Source organism: Ptychodera flava, chromosome 4, assembly GCF_041260155.1.
Source record: "Ptychodera flava strain L36383 chromosome 4, AS_Pfla_20210202, whole genome shotgun sequence".
NCBI lineage: Eukaryota > Metazoa > Hemichordata > Enteropneusta > Ptychoderidae > Ptychodera > Ptychodera flava.
In genome coordinates, this window is record NC_091931.1 from 18024091 (window position 1) to 18049138 (window position 25048).

A 25048-nucleotide genomic window follows, 5' to 3' on the forward strand; every position below is an offset into this window, starting at 1 on the left:
TGATCTGCTTTATGCAGTGTGCACCAACCGAGTAATAATTTACACTCCTGTGATAGTCCATGAAACAACCAAACGTCCAATATTTAAGTCCAGTTTACGTGTTCAATAGGAATAATGTTGTACAGCAATGAACTTTGAGTGTAAAAAGAGAAATTTTATTAATTTATTGAAGGAATGAGTCTTGTTTACCATATACACATGAAATAAAACATAATTACAATCCAAGTGTATGTTTGCACATGATTACCACAGGACAGTTTCCCCGCTGGACATCAACCTACCAGACACTTACCCTGACCAAAACCAAAACACAGTCTCAGAGGTAGAGGTCAATATACAAGACTAGTGTACATGTAACTTTTCTCTTACTGTACATAGGATAAAGGTCAGATAATGGTGTTCTGAGGCAATGTACCCTGGGAAATTCATATACAAGACGACATTCCAGACCAGTGGGTGGGATATGTCCCAGTGGGAACTTGTCTTGACTGGTAGGCGGGGAAACATCTTCCATGTCCCTGTCCCTATGTGAATTTATAGAATCTGAAATTGCATTATAAAGTCTCTGGTGAATGTCACCAAATAAAGTTACACCTCAAAAGCTTCATACATGTATGTTATGACTCTGCAGCCCTGCAGAAGAATAAACCAGAGTGAGTATCACAATGTACTCACAATGTACTCTCTAGAAATCTACTGACTGTGGAAAAATCTTGATTTTTTCCTCTATACATACACTGTGCTTTGATATTACATGTATCTCTGGCAGCAAAGTAATGTAAACTACCTTGCAAACTGGCCACTAGTTACTCCTACGAGAGATCAGGATTAATTCTGACTTGATTTACTTTCATAGCTTCATAATTGTTTATTTTTTGATGGGCTGATAAAAGGTACACTGTTCCTTTAACCTGTTCAAACCTTTCCTCTCCTCTCTTCTCCCCATTTCTTGTAAACAAGTCCATACTCACCATTGATAATCTAAGGGTTTGGGCTAAACCATGGGGGGGAAAGGGTAAATGCTATCCCCCCTGGTGAGTACAAGCAGTCATAGAGTGTCTGGAGATAGCAGAAGTGTCTCAAAACTTTCAAAAGCACACAACATACAGGTACAGTATATTTCATGTACAAAATCATAACCCTGAAAATATATGATATGTCGATATCCGTCTGAAAGAGGTATGAAAGCTCTGCGAAGTTAGAGGCTTATACATTTCAGGCTTATTTTTGGAAAGATAGGTTGTACCATGCCAGTGTGACAAAAATGGGTACAAGTCGTATTCATTTGTTTTCATGGCACAGGCTTGTCAATATCATGCCAATAATAACACACAGAACTACAAGTACCTCTCCCAGTGAAATTTACATTCACTCGATTTCGACTAACACAATCATAAATGTTCTCTGCTACATTGCCATCTCTATACTGCAGAAAAGGACACATTTAAAATGTCTGCGATACCAGAATATTATTCATCAATCAATTTTATAGCTTCTATGCAGTCCAAGAATACATTTAAAATACACAACTACAATACTGCAGCATTTCAAAATGTCCAAAGATATCAGCACTTGCACATTTTATAGTACTAGCTGATTGATGTCAGCCCTTAGTATCTTCTCAGGTGTCTACTTGGAAATGCTAACCAGTCAAAATTTATTTCATAAAATGCTGCTATAGCAAATCTGCGACATGCTAAAATTAAAATCATTAAATTACAGTGACTTTCATAAAATTATACTGACTGAGATAAAAGCACAAATTTGTACATCATGAAATTTAAAGGTCAGCTATGTTTTCCTCCAAATTAATCACAAGCATTCCAGTGACACAAGGATATACATTAACAAAATGACAATTACAAAATTCAAGATAAGGTGATCCTGTCTTACCCATTGGGGCAGTCCTTATGATTGTCTTGTGGTTGGGGACACTTGAGCATTTTCATATTCAAATTAAAAGCAATAACAATGCTGATTGAGTATATTTTTTTTATATTTCAGAGTGCATTTTTCCCAAAATGAAATATGGCAAAATACACCCACAAAGAGATTGCAGCTTACAAAGATCTCAGTGCCCTGAGGATTAAACACTGACAATGTTTGGAAAACATGACACACTACAAATTCATTTCTGTTACATTAACATAATGGTCTCGATTAAACTAAAATCATACAAAAGAGCAAACAAGCAAAACAAAAATTCCCCTAAAAACTGAAAAAAGATTGTCAGATGAAGACAATGTTTGAGTGCTGTACAAGCATTAAATTTTAAATGGGTTCAATTTTCGATTTTGATGTTGTATGTATGTGTTTTCACTCCCAGTAAAATGCTAGAGTGGAGTGACTGTGATAGAATCTATTATGGTTTGCCATTTTCCCTCCAATTTCATTTGGTAGATTTTATCTATCAGCAAAAATTGTGAAATTTCATCTAAGTGAATAATGCTTTTACAAAATGTAGCAACTGGCAATATGGTGTCATTAAGAATTATCACATCCACTGCAAAGATTGCAAAATTTCAGAAATGAATGTATATTACATAATAATTTAATGATATGTCTTAGGATTGATTTCTTTTGAAAAATAACGGCAAAAAGCTTATTTTTCACCACTAACATTCCTGTTTGTTTTTTCTGTCTTGAGATGACTTCCTGATTCACTTACCAAGTGCAGAGTATGCATCAAGTGTATGAAACTTTACATTGCCACTCCCTGGATGATGATGTATGGATAACAAATCTCTTTACAGTTTGTTTACCTAACAGCCAGTTATAGTTTGACTAACACTTGATGCATCTGTTGCACTCCCCACGATAAATGCCCAAAATGTGTTTAGAGCTGTCACACTAGAGTAGTTCTCTGAGCTGAGTCAGCTACGGTTGGCCATGTTGGATTGGGTCACAAAATTGACCAATAATATGCATATGCTTCACTTACGGTTAGCTCACCAGCTAAATTATTGAAAGCACAATAAAATTGCTGTAATGCAAACAGAAGATTTGCACTTACCGATTTGTTAAATCCAAGTTCATACAAGAAAACGTATAGTTCCCTGATTGATGTTGGCTGTCATTTGATAATTTGTTTGGCATCAAGTAGCCAAAATGCTACCATTTGATAAAACAGTACCATGAAAACAACTGAATGATAAAGAATAAACTTGACAGTGTAACTTCCAAGGCGTGGTGAGAAAAACATTTTTCAATAAATCTTGCAGAACACTGGATATGAGCACACTTTCAGAAAGAACATAATTGAAAAAAACTTTTTGTTTAAATGATTTTCGTAAAAATGAAAAGAAATGGTTTATGGCAAATGTTTGGCATGAGTGTGTAAAATACACTCAGCTTATTAATATTCAAAGCCAAGTTGCTCCTGCTGATGTGCAGCGTCTCGGTAGCTGTTATCCAATTGGGTGGCTGAATCTTACTATTATAATTGAATAATATAAATAGACTCCCTAAGTTACTGTGTATAGTAATTGCCGACCAATGACATATAACCTTCCGAGCACGCTGCACATCAGCAGGGGCTGATGTGCCCCAAGTTATGCTGACTTACTGAGCGATTCTCCATCACCACAGAACACAGCTATAGGCCACTGTGGGACAAGTATGTTGGATCCAGAAAAATTTTTAATTACACAACATGTGCTGCTTCCACACAATTTTGAAATTCTGTGGATAAACTTTCATCCCTGTTGTATGAACTGGGCTAGGAGTCATCTACTGAGGTAATCAAAGCTATAACATGAAGTCAATAAGGAAAACGGGAAAACTACCCACTCAAGCTGCTACCAGAACATCTATTACACTGCCTTTTTTAAAGACATCTTACTACCTTTAAGTTAGCTGTGAAATAGACAACTTCCTGTATCAGGAATCACATTTCAGATACTGAGTTAAATAATTATTCAATCGCAATTAATTACCCTATTTGAATTATATGCAGTCCTCTGCTGTTATCTAATTAAAAACCATGATATTTGCTGTCCACAGAAAGTCTAAGGGAGAGCACCTGATGACCAAATGCACTACACATGATTGTGTTAGCTACCCCTTGAAGTCTTCAAACTGTGCGTTTTGTGACTCTGAAAAGATGATTGCAGACTTCACAACTTCAGTAGCTCTTTACGGGTCCACTCAAATGCCAGAAGCAAGGCGCCATTTGAAGGAAAGGACCTGAGAACACAGGGACCTAACCCACTGTACAGAGCTCGCATTCCTGAAAAGAAACAAAAGAATTCTGCATTTAGGAAGGAATTTTGATGGAAATTTCACAAACATGTCAGCTGGTGTGATGACTGGATGTGTGGGGTATTTTGCTGACAACACTGAAGGATAAGCAACACTACATCATGACCAGCGTAAGCTGTGCTTTTATAACACCCTATTCTGCATAAAAAGACACGTCTGCATGGTAATAAATGTTGCCTTGGCAGCAATGCCACCTTGCCATAGCAACAACAGCATGCTGACATAGTAACAGCATCATGACTTTGGGGCAACTGTGAAATAACTGACATAAAACGGGGAAAAAAGCAAGTATGCCATCTATACAGTTCTGATTTTAGAGTATATATTTGTCCTTTGAATTATGTGGATGAGAATTTATTAGCTGGTTTTGAGTTCAGATGTTAATGATGACACCCTGGCTGATGATGCTGCTTTTCTGTCACTTTCCCATGCATCTGAATTCTTCAATTCAACTTCTGTGAAAAAAATTCCCGAAAATCATGTTTGTCAACGCTATGATTTGTAAACCCTCATCCAGCTGGCAGATTCTGCTTATCCTGGATCGGCCCTTACCTTCTGTCCGATAAATCTTCAACAGTGTCGGCATGAACCCCTCCACCTTGCCGAGCATGGATTGCACTTGTATGCGAGACTTCACCACGTCAATAGGATACACAGAGCTCCAAAAGAAAGCCCCGGCCAGACCACCGCAAAAGATCACCCTTGGAACATCTGTGGGAGATGCATGTACATATATGAAGTTTTAAAATCTCAAATATTATAGCTAACTTTTGTCATGAGAGAGTCATAATATTTCTGATATATATAATAAAAAGCATGTGAAATGATTACAATGATACACATGGGAAGTCTGCCTGGGACAGCTAATCTCTATAGAAAGAGGTTAGTACTCTTTCTCCCAAGTTTTATTTATTTCTATGGGTTGTCTATGAAACCTGGTAGAAGAGGTTAATTACTTTAACTTCACTGACTTGTTGTTTACCAAAGGACAGATCGCAAATAAATCGTACATTATAAATTAACATGTAATCTCTGTATTAAACTGGTAGGACACATATTCAATGAAGACACCAGTACTGTACAGACTCCCTGATGGCGTCCTAATTCATAATTTTACAGTGCACCAAGGTGCCATTCTAGGAAAAAAGTACAGGGTAATGATGCTGAAATTTACATATCAAATTCATGTTAGCAGCCGGATCTGCTACTTGAAAAAATTCAAAATGATTTTACTGTGCCAATTTTTCAAATTACATTTGACAATGTCTGTATCAGCTTATTTCTTCACTTTACTTGCAGGTGAGGATGAGCTAAAAAGGTTATATCGTAACTATTTCCATCATAATTGCTGAGAGGGAAAATTAATTTATGCATGATTGTTAGATTTGTGACCCAACAGCAATGTGAGAAAATTTATATAGGCGTGATTGTCGTATTTACAATCCAAGAGTAATATAACTATGGGCAGAGAAATGTGACACGTCATATTTCATACAATATCTACAGTAGAACAAATGAGTGAGAATGAGACATCTGAAGTAGCAGTTACCATGGCAACATGATTTATGAGTGTGATACGTCCCATACTGTATGTTGGCTTTAAGCTACATGATTTTATGCAGGTATGCTTTTTTTATTTCTAATGGATCACTACCAAATGTTCCTGAGGCAGAAATAAAACAGTCAGTATGCCCTAAGGTACTGCAGGAAATAATTTCTTTTCCGCTGAAAAAAGCACAATCAGCATACCAGTATTTTTGAACTATGAACTTTTTCAACCTTCTCTGATATGTGTACCTCATTTCAGTGTTATGAATGACAGACAAAAGTCGTGTGTTTAACCTGTTCACCCCAAAGTTCCCTGTAAACAGGTCCACAATCACCATTTTATAAGAATGGGTTTGGGTCAAACCATGGTGGTGAAAGGGTTAAGGAGGTAGACATGGCAGCTTAAAAAATTCAATTCATTTTTTTTTAATCCTACAGAGCATACATACTATGTATAAATATATGTGAGACTTTTTTCAAACACTGTTGAAGGTGATTAGGGAACACCAACAAATTGAACAAGATGTCCCTAAAGAACATGATTCATGTTTGGACGGTGGCGATCATAACTCTTTTCCATTATGGTTGCATCATTACATGAGACAGCAGTCAAGAGAAACAAGATATTACTAGTATTTCTAAAGCAGAAATGTCCAAGATGTGGGCCCATTGATCCCATAGTTTTCTTTCAGCTATACATACAAATGACAAATGGGAACTTAAAACACACACGTTGTACAGTCTATTCGGGAGGGTGCGTACATTTTCAATCATGAGGTGAAAATGGGTAGATCTTAGATGCCAACTTGTTTTGTTTACTCGCTTTTGAAAGTATTTCAAAAGATGTCTGACCACTTTGTATGACTAACTCTCTTAATTGAGTACTTACTGAGGTCATCTCTTGACTTGCCCTTTGGCGTCAGTAACCTCCGACTCAGCTCATAGCCCCCAAAGAAGAAGAAATACCCTGGCATCTCCCGCGCCCACGTACTTGTCAGCCCCTTGAATAAACCTTGTATGCCGTCTTCTCGGAGAATGGTCTTGGTGATTCGCAGAGCGGATACCCTGGTGATAATGGTGTGATAAACGGCATCAGAGTCAAATGATGTAAATAGCAAAAGACATAAATATTTTAATTCTTTAAACTTGTGCCAGACTTTGCACAAGGGGGAAAAGGGCAGTGTGCATGGTACATGTGTTGAAAAACAATTACAGTAGTTACTTTCTACATGAATGAACATTATCCTATGTTAGCTTGAGAGCCACGTGATGGTTACAGTTCCTCCTCTACATCAGGAAAATCTAAACTCAAAGCGAACAGCATTTACAATAAATTCTCTCACTGCATTGTCACTTATTATGAATTTGATAGACAGATACCAAACTGTCGTAACGGTTTAATAAGCGTATCTGCCCAATTTTGTATTGATTTGTCAGCCACTGACCTGAACTCAGGCAATTTGTTGACATTATTTACAAATTGCTTGCAGGCCAGCACAGCTGCAGTAAATTCTTACTCTGCTGATTTGAAATTTGACCGACGTATTTGTTTTGATCACAGGGGTCCTGATCTCATGCCATGAGGAAATATTAAAACAGTACATCATAAGTGTAGTCGTCAATGTGGTAATGTCTGTAGTACCACATAAAATAATTCAATCTATTTGTAACTGTTATCCTTATACCAACAGTCAATATTTGACCTTGGTAGTCTGAGAGGAACTTGTAAAATTGATAAAAAAAATTGATGACTTTTGTGGAGAAGTTTGCATTTCATTTCAATAGTCAACTGAATTGTACATTTGGGAGAATGAACGTTCATCACGTATGTTATCTGAGGTAGACAAGACACAGTGAGGTGGCATTGTGTGTTGCTTCCTCGGTATAAATCTGAACCATAATACACCAAAATGCATCCGCTCAAATTTGGAAACTGTTGTCAAATATTGGATTGTGATGTAAAAATATGAAATACTCTTATTTCTCATTTTTGCATTATCCACCCACAATGTCTGGGTCAAATAATGACTGTCAGCATAAAGACATAATTTATGAATGAAATGCCACTTTCAAGAATATGACATGCTTTGATAAAATAGTGACTTTTACAAAGGCTTCTTTACCGTCTTACCTTCCCGTATCCATTTGTCCTTGACTTTGCAAGACTTCATGCATGGCCTGCATGCGGCACTTTACAAGTTCTGTCGGACACAGTCCCAGAGAGGAAAAGAAGGCAGCTGCTGACCCTGCCATTGCATTTTCCAGAGAACTCAAGTCATCGGCAGACGAATGCCCCGATAATTTGCATACTAGCGTCTTGCACAGCCCATAGGACATGAAGAGGAGGGAATTCTCCGCTATGTTGGCAGCCAAAGCGGGGACGGTGCCCTTGTAGAGGCCGCGAAGTTTCTCGTCCTTGAAGGTTGTCTTGAAACAGTTCCAACTGCTGGGGTAAAACTCCGGGTAGGTCTGCATTTTGACTTTCACTGTGTCGAAGGGTTGACCAGCCAGAACACAGGCAACACCACCTAGATGAAGAGGAACAGACCAATAAGGTGCCTTTAATGAAATTCTCTGTTTGCTGTCCAAGGGCGAACACTGGTTTTTTCATAAAATGATGTAAAATAAACAGAATGTTTAAGGTATTACAAATCAGAAATAGCTATTTTCTTTATCGTAATCAAGAAATACATAACATCATTCATCAGTGTATGTATTAACATTGGGCTTGTATTTCTGTGTTTTTGGGTTTTTTTTAACCCGACAAGAGGATAGGTTTTAGGAAAATTCAAGATGAGCAAATACGATGCCTATGGAAAAACACAAAGAAGTTAATTTATTACAAAAACGAAATATGCAATGACATAGAAAATGCACGTTATAAATATAAAACTTTTCAATTATGCAATGCCACAGGAAATGTATACATGTATACATGTAGAATAAAATCAGTAAATTTATTTCAGAAAAGAATTCATACAATGAAATTGTGAATTACAACAATCCTAAGTTCTACAAATATTGCTGACTCAGACTATTTATGAATGATTAACCAAGATTGTTGAATTTCTTTTCAACCTGTGTTGATTATTTGGGATTAGAACAATTTTAGCACTCTGATGACACTTAATGTCCAACCACTCTGTTATTTCTTGCATTTGACTGCGAGGTAAATAACGGAAGGAACACCCTGCATTTGAACACATCACATTTGGGCAAGGGCGGTTTGAAACCGGTCAATACATGTACTATAGTCATCACTGGGTTTGATTTGTAATTGATGGTTGAGTGACAATGGTATCAGTATACTGTCATTTCATTCCCACTTTGCTATTCACTAAAATACTAAATACTTAGAAGATCAACAACTCAGAAGACACTGAAATTAAACATATTGGTATATGAAGCTGGGCTGCATTATAAGTTAGCAGTATCACTCTGTGATAAGCATTGTGGGCCTGAAGAGAGTTTACATCCTGCTTTAAAGATCAGCCTTTACGATGACACACCATCTGTTGTACAGAAATATACATATTACAGACATGAATATGACAAATATTACTTCCGCTTTCTACCCTCAGGATGCTATTAGGGTGGAAACGTTATGATGTTTTTAAACTACCTTCGGGTCTTTATACATTCTTCAAATTATGTGTACTGCAGAGACACACAGAGATAGCAGCTACTGTATGCATCTATGGCAAACCATATAGCACATGAAAGCTTTTAAATCAACTGTCAACCCAGTTTATTATTAAAAGGATTCATGCAATCATTTCACTCTTGATTGATTGAATGAATACACTAAATGGATGAAACATGAAAAATTCAACTATTATTTCAAACAGAAGATCTCTATTCTCCTGCGATGACTGATTTGCTTGGGATTGAAAATTTTAATAGCTTTGATGCCCTTCAAGCTCAGTGCAATTTATGAAATAAGTCTCACAAAAAACATGTCATACATAATATCAGGGCAATCATTTCAACCATGGTTATTTGCCCATAGGATCTTGTGATTAATATAGCTACATTTGCCGAATGAATGAAACAACATAAACACGACAGTAAAACGGCATATGGGGCTGTCACAGGGATATTTTACTCATAACAAAACTATGCAAATTTTCAGTGACATTGGTTGTATGTTTCTGTCGAGTACAGTTATACAAAGCCTTGCAGGTTTAACTCACTAAGGAACAAGTTTTTTCATCCAGTTGCTTTTGTACATAAAGGATGAATTCAATATATAACTGTGAGGAAAATTGACCCTACATTATATATAATAAATATATGAAAATTGTGCACGTGAATCAATGAATATTCCAATTTCATTTTGAGAGGAAAAACTGACATATTTTTCAGGATTTCCACACTATGTGACTCATTGAGAAGAAGTGAAAATTATGAAAAAATACTGCATTGCCTCATTCCTGAACAATTTGCCCAATTTATCACAGGAAGTGTCCACATAACAGAAATGTCACAACTGCGATTCCGGTATTCAATTGGATTCCTACAGACCTTTACAACATGATGCAGTGGAAGTATACTGCTGTAATTGTTTAAACCATGCTCAGCCTGTGATAGGGGAAATGAAACCACGGTCTGTCTTGCCACCTGATATCTTCCCAACCTTTCTCTGTTGAGATGACATATTGACTATTATTCCTTTGTAACTTAAAGGCCTATGACATGCCCCATACAACCAAACATAAAAATCACTGTTTGGGTCTTGAAGTTAGCCTACGTCACTGTCTTGCATTGCGTATCGTCCCCCTTGTCCAGATAAAACGCAAGTAAAAGTTACGGGTGGGCGTGTACCTCTAGCCCAATTCGTTCGACTTTTTTCGGCTTTTCGAAGTTGAGCCGACGACTTATCTTAATACGGGCAAACAGTCTTTCACACCTCCGCAATCTCATGTCCGTATGAGGCAAGGGCTTCCTTTGCTCAGAACGTACGCCCAGCTCGCAACGCACGAGAGAACATTGTAAGCATGGTCTTTCAGGAAATCACCAACTGTCACATGTCGCCTACGGCAGATCGCCTCGCCGATCGAGTAAATTAAAATGACAGAAATTAAAATGACTTGTAAGGCTATGTGATTAGGTGTACTATGCTTTCGTGCCAAATATACGAAATAAACATTACAAGAAGGATGACAGTCGATGTCTTACGCCATTCATCGGGAAACATTTGTGCGGCAGGAAGCTTCCCGTCTCTACACAATCGTGAACGGTGAAGACGGCGATTCAAATGGCGACCCGACAATGCGGCGACAAGCTTTCTTTGTTTTCCTCATCAAAACATGTACAAAAATACACTTTTTTCAGGATTCATTTGCTATGAAAATGCACGGGAACATGGGTCGATTGCACCATTTGTCTCGTGCTCCAAGGAAATGATAGTTCTGTCAAAGGTCGACGTCCAACACAGCTACACTCAGAGTGATAGTTTTCGGAAAGGGTATGTGAATTTCGCCCAAAGCCGTTTTCATAAATGACGAGCACTACGAATTTTATTACCATACCATTTGAACCTTTTTGTATTTATCCTCAAAGTGTTAACGCAACAGAATTGGTATTTAGGGGTCAAGTTGCAAATTTTTTGACCCCGTGTTGAGTGCGTAGTAATCGGACTGCTATCGCAGTGATCGGACGTCATATTTGGAAAGTGATTAGCGGCAAAATTTTGATATTTGAAACTTCAAAACCCCAATTTTCATTTTTGATGTGTTAAAAAACTGAATGTAAATATTTCGTGATAATTAGTTACGTTTAGTAGACGACATAACCATACTTCGACGTGTTTGGCGTTTACCTACGGACATATGTTGCTTTCGGCACCTTTTATCGTATGGTCTAGCTAACTTCGCCAAATTTGTATAGCCCAAAATAGCTTTTACTAAACAAACTATCCAAAACAGGACAGCAGCATCACTTGACTTAATATGAGGTCATACAACTTGTAAAACGCTATCATTACGGAGTGAAGTGAGTCGGACGAACAGCATGTGATTGAATGTCCGAAACTGAGGTCGTCGGGAAAACTGTCACAGTGCACCGACGTATACTGTATAGTACTGCAGCTACAATATGCAATGCATTGAATCGAAAGACTCAGGCGCGCGGATTGCTCTACTTTATAAAAACAAATCCAACCGTGAAAAGCTTAAACTAAGACTGATACTGTCTACTTCATACAAAGAAATGAAACGTAGCCTCATCGTACTTTCAATTCTGTCCCGAGCATTCTTATTGCTTTGTCCGCTCACGCTTTGTTCTTCAGAGTCAGAATCTGACTCTGATTTGGAACACTCGTCCCGGATGCCTGGGGTTGCCTATGCGCCTTCAAGCTAATTCCCCTCGAAATCACTTTCTGAATTCTGGTCAAAACTGTCCCCGCTGGAAGCAACTTGATATTATGCAGCTGGACGCCGGTGTGGCTTCCTTGACAGTGTTTACTGGGCGTCTGTGAGCACTGTTTATATAGCTGACTTTATTTGTGGTCTAATTTATGCAAGAACCGCTAAATACACTTTAGTGACAATAGCGTGCCACAAATGACGTCAATTGTACATGTTGGTCAATATGCTAATGCCGCTGCCTGGCTCGGGTAGGAAGAGGCCCCTGATCACCAGGCATGAAAAAGGAGTCAAATTTCGCCCTTCTCGCACGTCTTTCAGAACTGACACAATATGCAATCCATAGACAGGTCCCTAGCTGAGTTTTTGAAGGGAAAAAAATAAAAACTTTGGAAATCATGTCATAGGCCCTTTAACAACTCTACGACAGATGGACAGCTACAATGTGCTGTGGAATGCTACGATCAATGATCTGACTTTAGATACTGCATTACACTGCAGAGTACAGTTGTCAGATTGAGAGTTTCAGCAAAGAACAGATTAGATAACATTGAACTACCAAAAATGAATGTATATTTGCACTGATTTAATTCAACATTTTTCTTTTGTCAGTTTTTAAATTTTTTTTCTCAGAGTTATCTCAGAAATATTTGTCTCAACAGAAGTGCCCGGACTTGAAGAACCATCTCTCTAGTCGGGAGAACTTCCCTTCTCCTCTCAAGAGAGATGTCTATGGATTACCAGATGTCCAGGATTATGAAAAATGCAAATTACTGCAAGTGTACATACACTGTGCCAGCAGAACAGACACATTCTTCCTGAACCAGGTCAGGTCAAGATATTTGAATACTGACTTCACCTGGGGTAGTCTTTTCACTCTGTGCTGAATGACAAAATGACCTACATTTCCGTGCAAATGTTTCTCTGTCAGAAAGTTGAGAGGAGATCAAATTCTGACCTTCACATCATGCTTATTTACCTGTGAATAGAAGCTTTATAAAAATAACGCAGTGAGCTTAATTAAGGTAGAACGCACCTCGGGGACAGAAATTCGGGCCTTGAAATTTTATCAATTTTCTTCTGACCTACCACTTGTGGGGGCTCATTTTGAAGCTCTTGGCGAAAGAAAAGTTTTCACCGTCTTAGTTTTTCAAAAATCAAAAATTTTATTTTTCCCCATAGAGTTAACACAGGGATGGCGGCCATTTTGAATTTCAAATATCGAGAATCGCAATTTATTTGTCCCTCTGGTACCAAAGTTTGCACGGTGACCCCTGATTTTTATTCTTGCTTTGGTAAGAGAATGGTCGAAAGTTTCATTTAGGAAAGTTTGAGCAAAAGTTTAAGTCTTTCACTTTCGAGGTGCATATACCTTAAGTCAAAACACCAGCCAGTGTCACCTGTTGTAAGATGACTATATGAGAGTGACCTAGTGGAAATAGCTACCTACAATCTGAAAAAAAAATAGAAAACTGTGGGATTTTTAGACTTCGGCATGATATATGAAAATTTTCTCTAATCAGGCTAGTTACAATTTTGTGTTTCTTTCATATGTATAACATCATTGATTTGCACAGATAATGATGTGGACAAATTTGCATACTGTAGCCAGTGGTCAGATCCCATCTGTGTAGTTTTAATGTCGCATAAAAACTATCTTAAGTACTGACTTCACAATTCCCCTTAGGTGGTATTTCTGAGAGTCTTGTCAAAATTTCCCCCCAAAAAAGTAGTTTAAATGTCTGAATGTAGTCAAGAGTTAACATTTACTATTTTTAAAATATAGATTCTAATTGTATACTTGGAACCACAAAAGAAACAAATATTACAGCTTACACATACCACCAATTGTTTTTTTGTGTAAAAGTAATGTGCAACTTTTTGAAAAAAATAACTTTTAAACTTGACATAATGGGAACAATAGATTTCTGGCTAATTTCCATAACATAAAGACTCTAAAACCCAAACGGAGCAGTCGGCAATATTCTACACAGAAAGTGAGACAACAGAATACAAGGTCAAAGTTAAGAGATGTTGTGTTTATTTTTATTTTTGAGGATTTATTTCTGTAAACTAGTAATTATTTATGTTAATTCATTTCTATTTATCAGTAATACAGATAATAACAAACACAGATTTATTTTTTTGACTGGTCATGCCATGCATTTCATTATGTACAGTGTTTTGGCTGATGAGATAAGTACAGAATAATGCTTACAGTCCTCGGGAACAGATATTCAAACTCTAAAATTTTGACAATACTGTTTTTTTCTTCCACTTGCTGGCTGAACTTGAAGCTGATGGAGTTACTGAATTTTTCACCGGCCTATTTTTGTGAGAATAGAAAATTTACTTTTTACCATAGATTTACCACAGGGAACGTGGCCATTTTGAATTTCACGAGTCAATAAATATTGGATACTTTTAATATTTCTTTGATAAGCTGTTTTCAAAATATTTGATTGACCTTGATTTTTACTGTTGATATCAACAGGGACTGATTTAATGTTTTATTACCAAAAGTTTGCGCAAAAGTCGGTGAATTTTGAGGTATGTATTAGCTTAATCATGGTCTTAGTGACTGTGGTTTAATTTTGATCCTAATGTCACTATCAAAACCAAAACTGACTGCTAAACACAAAGGATTGGAGATATATGTATTAGCTGTATGTTAGGGGCGGCATATTTGGTCACTTTCGCACGCTCAAAGTCCTAGTTTTCAAGGTCAGTCTGAGTCAGTCAGCACTTCAAAAATCAAAACATCGTAGATGACAGCTGAATAGAACAATGTATACCTTGTGAAATATTGATTGGCAGTTGCTGGGTGGCTGAACTATTTCCAATCTTAAGACTATATTTTTGTAGAGCAGTCAATATGACGGCTAAGCTGCCATGAAAAGTATTGAGTCAGTACAGGAAAAACTTGGAAAATAGACATTCAATACCAGATCACTTCAGAAGTTTTACAAAATGTTGACCAAACGTTAAAAAAGAAAATATTGTTTCTACTTTAGAATCTAGTGTTCTCACTAGAGCAAGTAAAGCATAGTGGCCACTACTCTGTAATTTTGGTAAAATAATAAAAATTCACATCAACATAACAATCAATTCTATTGTTATGCAAATTTGATGCAATTCTATCAGAAATTCTGCAACAAAATCTGTTTTTATTGATGTTGTGAATCATCAGATTTTTTCTCATGAGATTCCTACAATTGCAACACACGACAGACTACAGACAGAATCATTGTCTGTTGGTTTGTGATGACATCAAATGTTTCCTCACCTGCTGCCCCTGCAGTGAATTCTGAAAAGGTCTGCCAAGCGACATGGACATCAGACGTTGGTAGGTTTGGTTCATGGTGGTGGATATGTCCATCCACCACATGCAACCCACCGGGATGAAGCTGAACGTGTTCTTCTGTCGTCATAACAATACCATCATCAAACAATCATAGAAATACCATATAGATAAAAGTCGCCTGACAAAATGAGGAAAAAATACACAAAATAAAATTGAGATCTCTCATTCTATGACACTTAACTATGGCTCATCTCTGTGCAGCCGTACTTATAAAACTTGTGATGTTACTAACCTCAGATTCAAGAAATTTATCAAATATGTCAACTTTAAATTTAAGAAATTTATACCAAATGCAAGTACTTGTTGAGTTGTACTGTACAGTAAGAAGCAAGAGTGCCACTGAATGATGAAAATTGAGCTGGTTGACACCTGAAACAATTCATTCCATTTGAAGAATACTTGGATTTGACCACTGCATAATACTTAGAGCAAAAATCACTGAGTGTTGCAAAATTCTGAAATCCTGAAACATGCTTGAGGGTCCAAAATTATCATTGATATCTCATGTTCATATTTCTAAGGGGATAAATCAAGAAATCCTGATGTATAGAGCTAGTGCAAAACACTTGGCTCAGACTAACGAATGCTGCCATTCAACTGAATAATATCTTCCTCATCTATAGGTCAGTAACATCATTGCTATAACACTGCTTATTGCTGTCCCATAGACAATAAAGAGCTTTAAAACAACGAGCCTAAATGATGACGTTCAGAGATCCTGCAACATCTGTGAGAATCAATAACATTCACTGGATTTCCATATCATAATAAGATTATAGCAGTGATATTAATTTGAATAGCCATCAGTCGGCCGGTTGTCACCACAACTGAATAATCAATGTGGAGAGGGGCCATGTGACTGAAGTGGACTGTGTAGTCAGAATGTGTGCCTGCAAATTCTTTCCCTTTGATGATTTGCTAACACGTAGTCTGGAGGGGAAAGTTCGTACTATTTTTCTTCAAAGGAGGAGCATATTTTTGTTTATGATAAAGAAGTGCGAATCATTTTTTGCAAAACACATTAGTCACTTTTTTCATGCGCAGAAATTCACCTTTTATAACTTCTTATTTTGATCCCCTGAAAAGATTTAATGGCTCGTGCCTGACTTAAACAGTCTCCATAAACCACACCAAAACAATACTGTAGCCTACATTGTCTATATGTTTCAATATGCCCGTCACTTGAAATAAACACCATTTATAGGAAATTATCAATCAAAGTCGTCCGCACAATGGTTACCGCAAAACAAAATATGGTCAACCGTAATATAACACAATATCAGACAGCGTGGTTGCTGCAGTTTCGTAGCCCGGCAACTCCCCTTGAAGATTTTTTGTGTGGGGGAGGAGGTCACACAAAAAAATCTTCAAGAAACTGCAGCAAATACCTTGGCACGTGAAATGTCATCACTCAATCAAAAATATGGGGTCCACTGTTTGCTGTGTTGCGTCAGTGTGAGATAAAGCGTATGAGGTGATTGTTACAATGTAACATATTTGTATCAAAACAACAATATAATGGCTGTGCTATGCACACAAGTTTTGGAACCTGCAAGTTGCAGCTAGTTGCATGTAACTGATACCCACGGGCCCGGCTTCTCCTGGTGTAGCTCCTCTACACAACCAACACGACAGAGAAAGCCGGCGCATGGACAGTGGGTTACAATCACTGCAGCTACCTTCGAGCGATCTTCGCATAACAACAACAAGGATGACATAGCGATGCCGATTTTTGCTCAGCGCTCAGTAGTGTAGTGAATTTCTCCTATCACTTACAAAACGTTGAATACCGTTGTTCAAATGACTTCACCATCCCATGATATTTTCGTATGGCGATCGAAAGTTCAGAAACGGTGCGATGTACACACGGATGTAGAATGCAAGTTACAACAACAAACACACACTGTGATACTTTCGCTGTTTACCATAGAACAAGGATACAGGTACTTACTTAATACTCTGCTTTTCTCAACTATTTGCTGTATGTATCGGGATCATCTGGATGATGGACTGACACTGTGTTACCTCGCCGACTATCATCGAGGTTTGATCGGTGCACGGTGTGATAGAGACTGTCAGTCGTGTTGATCACTGATCAAGAGAAGTAGCACGAGCTCGAGTACATCATGCATGCTCGACAAGCAGGAGGATCATGCAGATGGTGCATGTGTTTGGCGCGGATGTAGTGGAAGCTACCATTTTTACAAAACCATAAGCGTCAGTGCACATAATATTGTTACCGGAACGTGTCCCAATAGAGGTATGCCTTCACGTGACAAATACGACATTTGCTTCAATACTGAAATATTTTTGCTCCAAGGGCTTGTGATAAAATCGGAACAGATCACCAATTTTACACAAAAAATGACAAATAGTTACCTCTAACAAAATGGTACGACCCTCATACAGCCAGAGCAATACAGGATGACGCAATCTCTCAAAGTAGTAGGTCAAACTGTGGTATATGGCATGTATCGCCATCAGGCATGCATAGTCAGACCATAGGAAAGTACATCGACCTTTGATCTTCCATGGAAGATACGGAAGGGTGGTGGTCTGCATTCTCATCGCAAGGTTTGACAAGCAATTTCTGTTTCTGATTCGCCATTGCATATTCACATATGAAAGACCACCAGTGGTTACATGTAATACTTGGATACTTGGTAAATTATTTCCAGGGCTTTTGTTTTTGTTTTGTTTTGGTTTTTGGTTTTTTTGGGGGGTAAGAAGATAATTTTACAACGTTATTTTATTTATTTATTTTTTAGGGGTCTGGAAATTTGTTTTGGGATTTTTTCAAGTTCATTTGTCCTTTTTATGTCGTTACCAGCCATTTGCACCATAGAAAGTAGAGAAACTAGCATGTTGTTGTAATCATATATTTACGATAATAAATCGCATGGAGCTTTAACAGTATACAAAATAAATCGCTTCGTACTGCTCAACAATTACACACTCAGCGAGTGTCGTATTAAAAGGAAAGAAGTACACAAAGCTCAGTTATATTTAACAAAGTTAGTTGCTGTTGTGGAAGAAATAACTTTCACACGAAGTAGGTTTATCCTTTTGAGCAAGGGATGCATGATGAACTTGTGTTTTCCATTCAAATTTAATAAAAATTAATAAGATGGACGACCCACTCTGCAAAAAGTCGAAATGCTTATGGATCTCAGCTAATTAATTCATGGAGCTCCGTTTCTAGCTCCATGGCTAAATTGCACTCGTATAGCGCCCTCACACTAACACATACACACATTTTCGTAAATGCCATTCAACATCAGAGCTTTTCAAACGGGTATGAGCTCCCGTATTTTCATGACACCGTCACTCTGTAATTTACTCTGACATGTAACTTTTTAGTGCGAAAAATACCATTGTAACTCCCTCGGTGTGGAAACTTTTGGCTCTGTGCACCTGAGTAAGTCCTACTACTTTTAGGATGAAATGTGCAGCCACAAAAAAACTATTTGAACTAGCAGATTAGTATGTGTGTAGTATCCTGTAAACACATTATATATATATATATATATATATATATATATATATATATATATATATATATATAAAACATATCAGCCACAAAAAAACTATTTGAACTAGCAGATTAGTATGTGTGTAGTATCCTGTAAACACATTATATATATATATATATATATATATATATATATATATATATATATATATATATATATATATATAAAACATATCATTTACTTACAGTAAAATTTTAATCACTCAATCTTTACACATTGTGCTCATGTACTGTTTGTTCAGTTATGTTTGTCAGATTAAACAGTTCCTTGGGTTGAAAGCATCATTGGTATTGAAAATAGGAAATGTTGGTAGAAATGTTTTGCCCAACCTTGAGAATGCAGATGATTAAAACTGTTTACTCCAAAGAGGTGTGAGTAAATCTGCGAAAGTCCATCTGACATGAAAGACATTGGCAGCTTTAATATGAGCACCCTCAGAATATGATATGTTTCTTACGGCATGGGATCGTTGCAATGTGTTTTCTCAAAGGCTCCCAAAAAACTATTGTAACTGAAGGTGCTGATTTGGATACCACCTCTAAAATTGGACTTATAATGTAAGCCATCGGAGAACCTTTGTTAAGTCTTGCTTGCTATGCTATTGGTACGATCTGTCAAATTGTAGTATCTCTCATCTTACAGTCTACACAAATATGAACAATCAGCACACACATTGCAGCAAGCATGCACAATTTTCTAATGTATGAGTAAATTTCAAATGAACACATATTTTATGAAAAAACATTCCACATATTTTATTACAATATCACCTGTCATCAATATGTCCATTACAAAAAATTACAGTTTGTATCTAACAGAGACAGCTTCAAGTACAAATTTTCAAAAAAAGGTATGACAGATCTCATGAGATCTGTTCTTCGCATATTCCATTGATATCAACGTATGTCAAGTCACATTCCACTGACATCTCCCTACAATGATCTATGAACCACTTGTGGACTTTCCGATCTCATCTGAAATGGAATTCAGTTTCCACACTGATCGTAACAAACAACTTTTTCCAGCTTTGGCAAAAACATGAAAGCAGTCCCTAAATTATGTGATGAAAAAGCTTGTGGATTTCACAAAAATGATGAACCATGATCTTAAACTATATGTGCTATCAACTTGACCTTGAACTCATACTCTCTACTTTTAAACCTTTCACTGCTGTGATTTTTATTTTCACTCCGAAATACGCATGTAAATAATTTTCACAAGTTTTTTTTTTCTTCCTTTCTGTCAAAAAAGACCTGCACACACTTCCTGAAGTTAATGATTGAATTGTCCATGTCGGGGAAGATAAGTACATGCCTGATTTGTAATATGATTTAGATTTAAAGACCAACGATGACTTATACATACAGCTTTCTGAAAACATGACAGAAAAATGTGTCTATATACAAACTATGGTGGACGGACACAAATCTATTTGAAAAACATTATCTGTGGAATATTTACAGTAAATTACATATTATTGGAATATCTTATCTGCGATGATATTAAATTTACATTATTCTAAAAATTCTTCAAAAATATATACAGCCAGGTAAGTTTTGAACTTTATCTACAAAATTGTTATGGACGGCAATCCTGAATGTACCATATTAGTTATCATCAATGTCATCCTTCGTAATTTGAAATTTTTGTCTTCATTTGCAATGTGAAGATACTTAATTTGCTGACAAGATACAATTACATGTCAAAGGTCATGAGTTTCTTAATTGCAAAGTACCAGTACGCAATTCCTTATTCCTATATTTCAAAGTCAAATGGATCTGTTTTGTCGCGATGCTTTGTGGGAGCAGACGGTGGCGGCGTGTCATCCAAATCGAAGCATTTCAAGTTCTGGTAGGCATTGGGTCCACCTCTGTCTTTGGGCCGGGGTTTGTGTTTTTCATGACGAAGCCTGTACGTGTGAGAACAGAGAGACAATGAATGCAACCCTTTTTTAACTTCAAACACTCTCTACATTTCACTGGATAGCCACTTTGATGCAGGAATCAAAGACATGTGTGCAACAGTCATCAGAATTATATAAACTGATTAAAACACATTTTCATCATCAGTGTTCTTGGAAATATTTTCTACTTCTCCGTGACTAGTAACCTCACACTAGAACTGCCCTTCAATAAGGTTTGAATTCCTGCCAGTGAAAATAATATAAAATTCATGATAAAAGGCAACAACTGCAAATTTGATGTTTCTTGACTGTGAGAACACACTTTTGAAAATTTTGAGAACTGATAGTGCCGTCATGTCACACCTATTTTACTGCAAAAAATATGGCCACTCGTATTAACCCTTTGAGTGCTGTCATTTTTTCCACCAAAATTTCAGTGTAACATTTTACCAATCTTTATGAATTTTTCTATAATTTTTTGATAAATTTGGACCAAATGGATAAAGCATTTCAATGTCTGCAATTTTTGACCAAAATGTTGGGAAAAATCTGAAAAAACTTGTCTAGATCTAAAAAAAGTTGCTTGCTATGTCATATTCTGTAAAGGCAACAAAAGTCGACTTTGGCATTCAAAGGGTTAAAAAATTTCCACCTTACCTTTTGCCAGTTCCATCATCGTACGGCTTCCCTTTGAGTTCTTCCTGGATCATGTTGTCATCATAGACAAACTGAGTTCTGACTCCAAGGTAATTTGTAATATTAACGGCATCATTCTGGAAAAAGTGTAAAATTTAGAAACATGTGTCAAGAAAAGCAAATAGATCTTAATCTATACTCTACATTAGGAAGAAAAAGTATGATACTGATAATTTGTTGATATCTATAATTGTGCATGGTAGTAACTTTTTGTAAAGTTGATATGGTGTTAAATTTTCTTTGCAGGTTGGTGAAAACTGGGAAGATGAAGAAAATTTCTGGACATTTGTTTCCATGGTGATTACCTTTCTTTCCTCCTCTTCCTCTTCTTCTTCCTCTGAGTCATTCTCTCCATTTTCCAGAGATTCCGCATGGATGACCTGAGCTGCCGTCAACTTCCCATCCAGGCAAGGATGGTGGGGAAGGCTCTGGGGATCAACAAGTACATCATACGGCACCATGGGATGTAGAAATGTGGCTTTGTTGTAAACATCCCAGGGTTCTTGCTGACCGAATGTACCTATGGAGAAAGAGAGGGAAAATAATTACTGGGGTCTCAACTTGAATAGCATCTCGGGGCTGATGTGCAGTGTATTGGAAGCTGTTATCCAATTGGTTGGCTGAATAATACAAATAGACTCTCCAAGTTGCTGTGAATAGTAACAATTGACCAATCAGCACCTTCCAAGCTCGCTTCACATCAGCAGACATCTCACACTTAAAATTTTTTAGTTTTGAGTACTGATTTTCAAAATCCCAATACTCCCTGCCCTGACTGTCAGATCACATATATCACACCTATAGTAAATATTACATTACCACTTTATAGATACGTCAGGAGAATAAAAAGAGAAAGTACCTTTCATTGCATATGAAGAAAACAAGTTTGAGAAACAAATGAGGAAAGGATGATTCCATAAGGCCATCAGTCTATATTATTTGTACATGTGCACTTACCGACATATTCGCCTTCTATCGTCCATAACCTGACTGTACAGTCCAGAGACGATGTCAAAATTAAACCATGTTCCTCGACCAGGTCCATACTGCAGACAAAAGTATTTTATTAAAGATAAAATGAAGGTAAACTGAAAGACACTTGAAGAAAGCTAAGTGTAGAATGAAGTTCCCTGGCCTGATAACAGTGAGGTCTATCTAAAATTTGAAAGGGAAGCTGTGAAGTAAAGATTATGTCTTGAAGTGCCAATACAATAGACTATATAACATCTTGGTTCTCCCTGTGATCAGGGTTTTTAACAACTTCAAAAAGGGTTTGACGTTCAAGCAAACAAAGAAAGGATTCCCTAACAGCATATAATTTCTTGAATAATTTTCTGTGACGAGGCTGAGAAATGAGAAACATACATGCTTGTCTGCTGTCATATTAAAGATATGTATAAATGGTAACCACGGTAACTCTGTAACCATGGTAACTTACCTAGTGACACTCTGGACATGGGCTCTCCATGAGATAATCACTAAGAATAAAGAATAAGAAATACAATAATAATTATAATTCAATTTTTTTGGAAAGACTCAATCAATGCCTGACAGAAATAATGTCCAATTTAAAACTTACGTGATGACAAGCTACATCAACTTTACACTGATAAATGCATTTTGTTCCATAATTCTAAAAATTTATATTTCTAAATCAATGTGATTTTCAATGGTCATTCAATGATGGCATATTTGATTGTAACATACTTTGCATCTAAAAATTCTTGCACAAGTTATTTTGATACAATGTAATTGTTTCTTTCTGAAAATACACCAGCTATATCGAGAACGGGTGTGGAATAGAGTTTTGTCATTGTAAGGATATATTCAGGTGTAATATCCAAGACTGGAATCGTTCATCCAAGTTCACACATCTGAGAATGCAACTGAGAGTGGTCTGATTCCATTAATTCGACTTAAACTTTACAGTTCTTAAACTTACATTCCGGAGGCTCAGATTCTTTGCCTCTGAGACAATAGCCATCAATTTTCCAGCAGTGAACAAATCCTGCATGGGGATAAAATTGAAGTTTTATTAAGTTTTAGGGAAATGTAACACTGTATTGACTTGTCAAAGAAGTGAAAACCTGCCTTGAGCTTATATAATGCATCTAGCTATTGAGACAATTAACACATGCTGAGATACTCTCCCCTTTTTACATACACAATTTCTTAACCTGGAATTCAGAAAGTTTGCTTGCAAACTGAAAACGTATTATGCACTCATGACTGCTCACCCTGTGTGAATATCAATATGAATCAGTTTTTACTTATTCTCAATGGGGGTAAGTTGATAAATAAATCAGAGTGACTTAACTAAAGTCATATTTCTCATGCATTTCACACTTTTCAAAAAATATTGATAAAAGACTTGGCAGCCCACAGCATGCTTTTCTACAAATATACACTCTTTGGAACATAATTGCAAAGAAAATTGTTGAGGTTCAGAATCCCGATGTGGTGAAAGATTAAACACTGGCAGAATTCCAAATGCAAATTCTACGGCATCATTCAGAACATTTTTGCTCAATCCTTACCGATAGCATCACCAGTGAACAGCATTGTGGAGTCTTCACTAGCGACCATATTACTAACTGCAGCCCTGTTGGAACCCTGTGAAAGAAAGGAATAGTGGAACCCACTGCTAAACTTTTGCTCCTGCACTTGATGCATGTATAAACTCATCTGTAATCTCTTTCACATATTGACATGAATGTATGTGCATGGCAGAGATTGGAGAGAGAGAAAGCTCAGATATCAAGTATTTGTGAGGTATTTGATACTCAACATTTGTGAGGTATTTGGTACTCTACAGAACTGCACAAGAAACACTTGTTGTGTGTCCCCCAAAAACACATGCAAAATTGCAGCAGAACTGAGCAAATGATGGAAAACGAGCAGAGATTGTTTGCAGCTTCTGTACTTTCTAGCCACTGGAAGTCATTCATTGAATCTCTCTTACAAGGTACATGTTTAATTTAATATATGGAAGAGTTGATTCCTTACCACTGAAAATTGGGCCAAAAGTTCCCCTCCATTGTAGACATTCCAAAAGTGGATACATCCTACAGATTGAGTGCAGAGAATAATGTTTGATAAAAAATGTCAGAGATAAGAATGACAGCCAAAAGAAGCAATCACTTTTCACTGTTGGTAAAAATATTCTCTGACCAAAGTTGAAAATTTTGTAGTTGATGGTGACACTTGACCTTCAAATTCCTGAGGCCGAGTCAAAGATTTTTGCCTAGTATTAAAAAAAATTGCCAAGTAGCTGAAGCACCAGTTTTCAGAAACTGGACAGTTTGTTTCTAACTTTGGCCTGTAGGTGGTGCCATAGCTGTGTAACATTTGACACCTGTTGAATCTGCTATTTTGAGAG

At 36.9% G+C, this 25048-nt stretch overlaps 2 protein-coding genes across 8 annotated transcripts in view; both read right to left on the reverse strand.

Annotated features, from left to right (window-relative positions):
* Positions 1-133: 133 nt before the first annotated feature.
* On the reverse strand, positions 134-17716 carry LOC139131081 (mitochondrial ornithine transporter 1-like). Of its 2 annotated transcripts, none has more exons than XM_070697030.1 (6): positions 17489-17716; positions 15460-15655; positions 7940-8336; positions 6698-6873; positions 4813-4971; positions 134-4228 (listed from the first exon to the last, which is right to left on the reverse strand). In XM_070697030.1, the coding sequence occupies exons 2-6, from the start codon at positions 15602-15604 to the stop codon at positions 4116-4118; spliced, it is 990 nt and encodes a 329-aa protein (XP_070553131.1). In that variant the 5' UTR covers positions 15605-15655; positions 17489-17716; the 3' UTR covers positions 134-4115. The 2 variants fall into 2 exon arrangements, with proteins under 2 accessions (XP_070553131.1, XP_070553132.1); XM_070697031.1 differs by having other exon boundaries at positions 17496-17696.
* A 2083-nt stretch (positions 17717-19799) lies between these two features.
* LOC139131070 (cilia- and flagella-associated protein 337-like) overlaps positions 19800-25048 on the reverse strand; it is a 48287-nt gene continuing 43038 nt past the window's right edge. For all 6 annotated transcript variants that reach the window (XM_070697007.1, XM_070697008.1, XM_070697010.1 and 3 more), the window contains exons 19-26: positions 24676-24734; positions 24207-24282; positions 23612-23677; positions 23108-23147; positions 22627-22715; positions 21975-22189; positions 21631-21746; positions 19800-20979 (exon numbers count right to left, since the gene is read on the reverse strand). In XM_070697007.1, the coding sequence (XP_070553108.1) occupies positions 20826-20979; positions 21631-21746; positions 21975-22189; positions 22627-22715; positions 23108-23147; positions 23612-23677; positions 24207-24282; positions 24676-24734 (815 nt within the window). In that variant the 3' untranslated portion in view covers positions 19800-20825. The remainder of the gene's footprint in view (positions 20980-21630; positions 21747-21974; positions 22190-22626; positions 22716-23107; positions 23148-23611; positions 23678-24206; positions 24283-24675; positions 24735-25048) is intronic.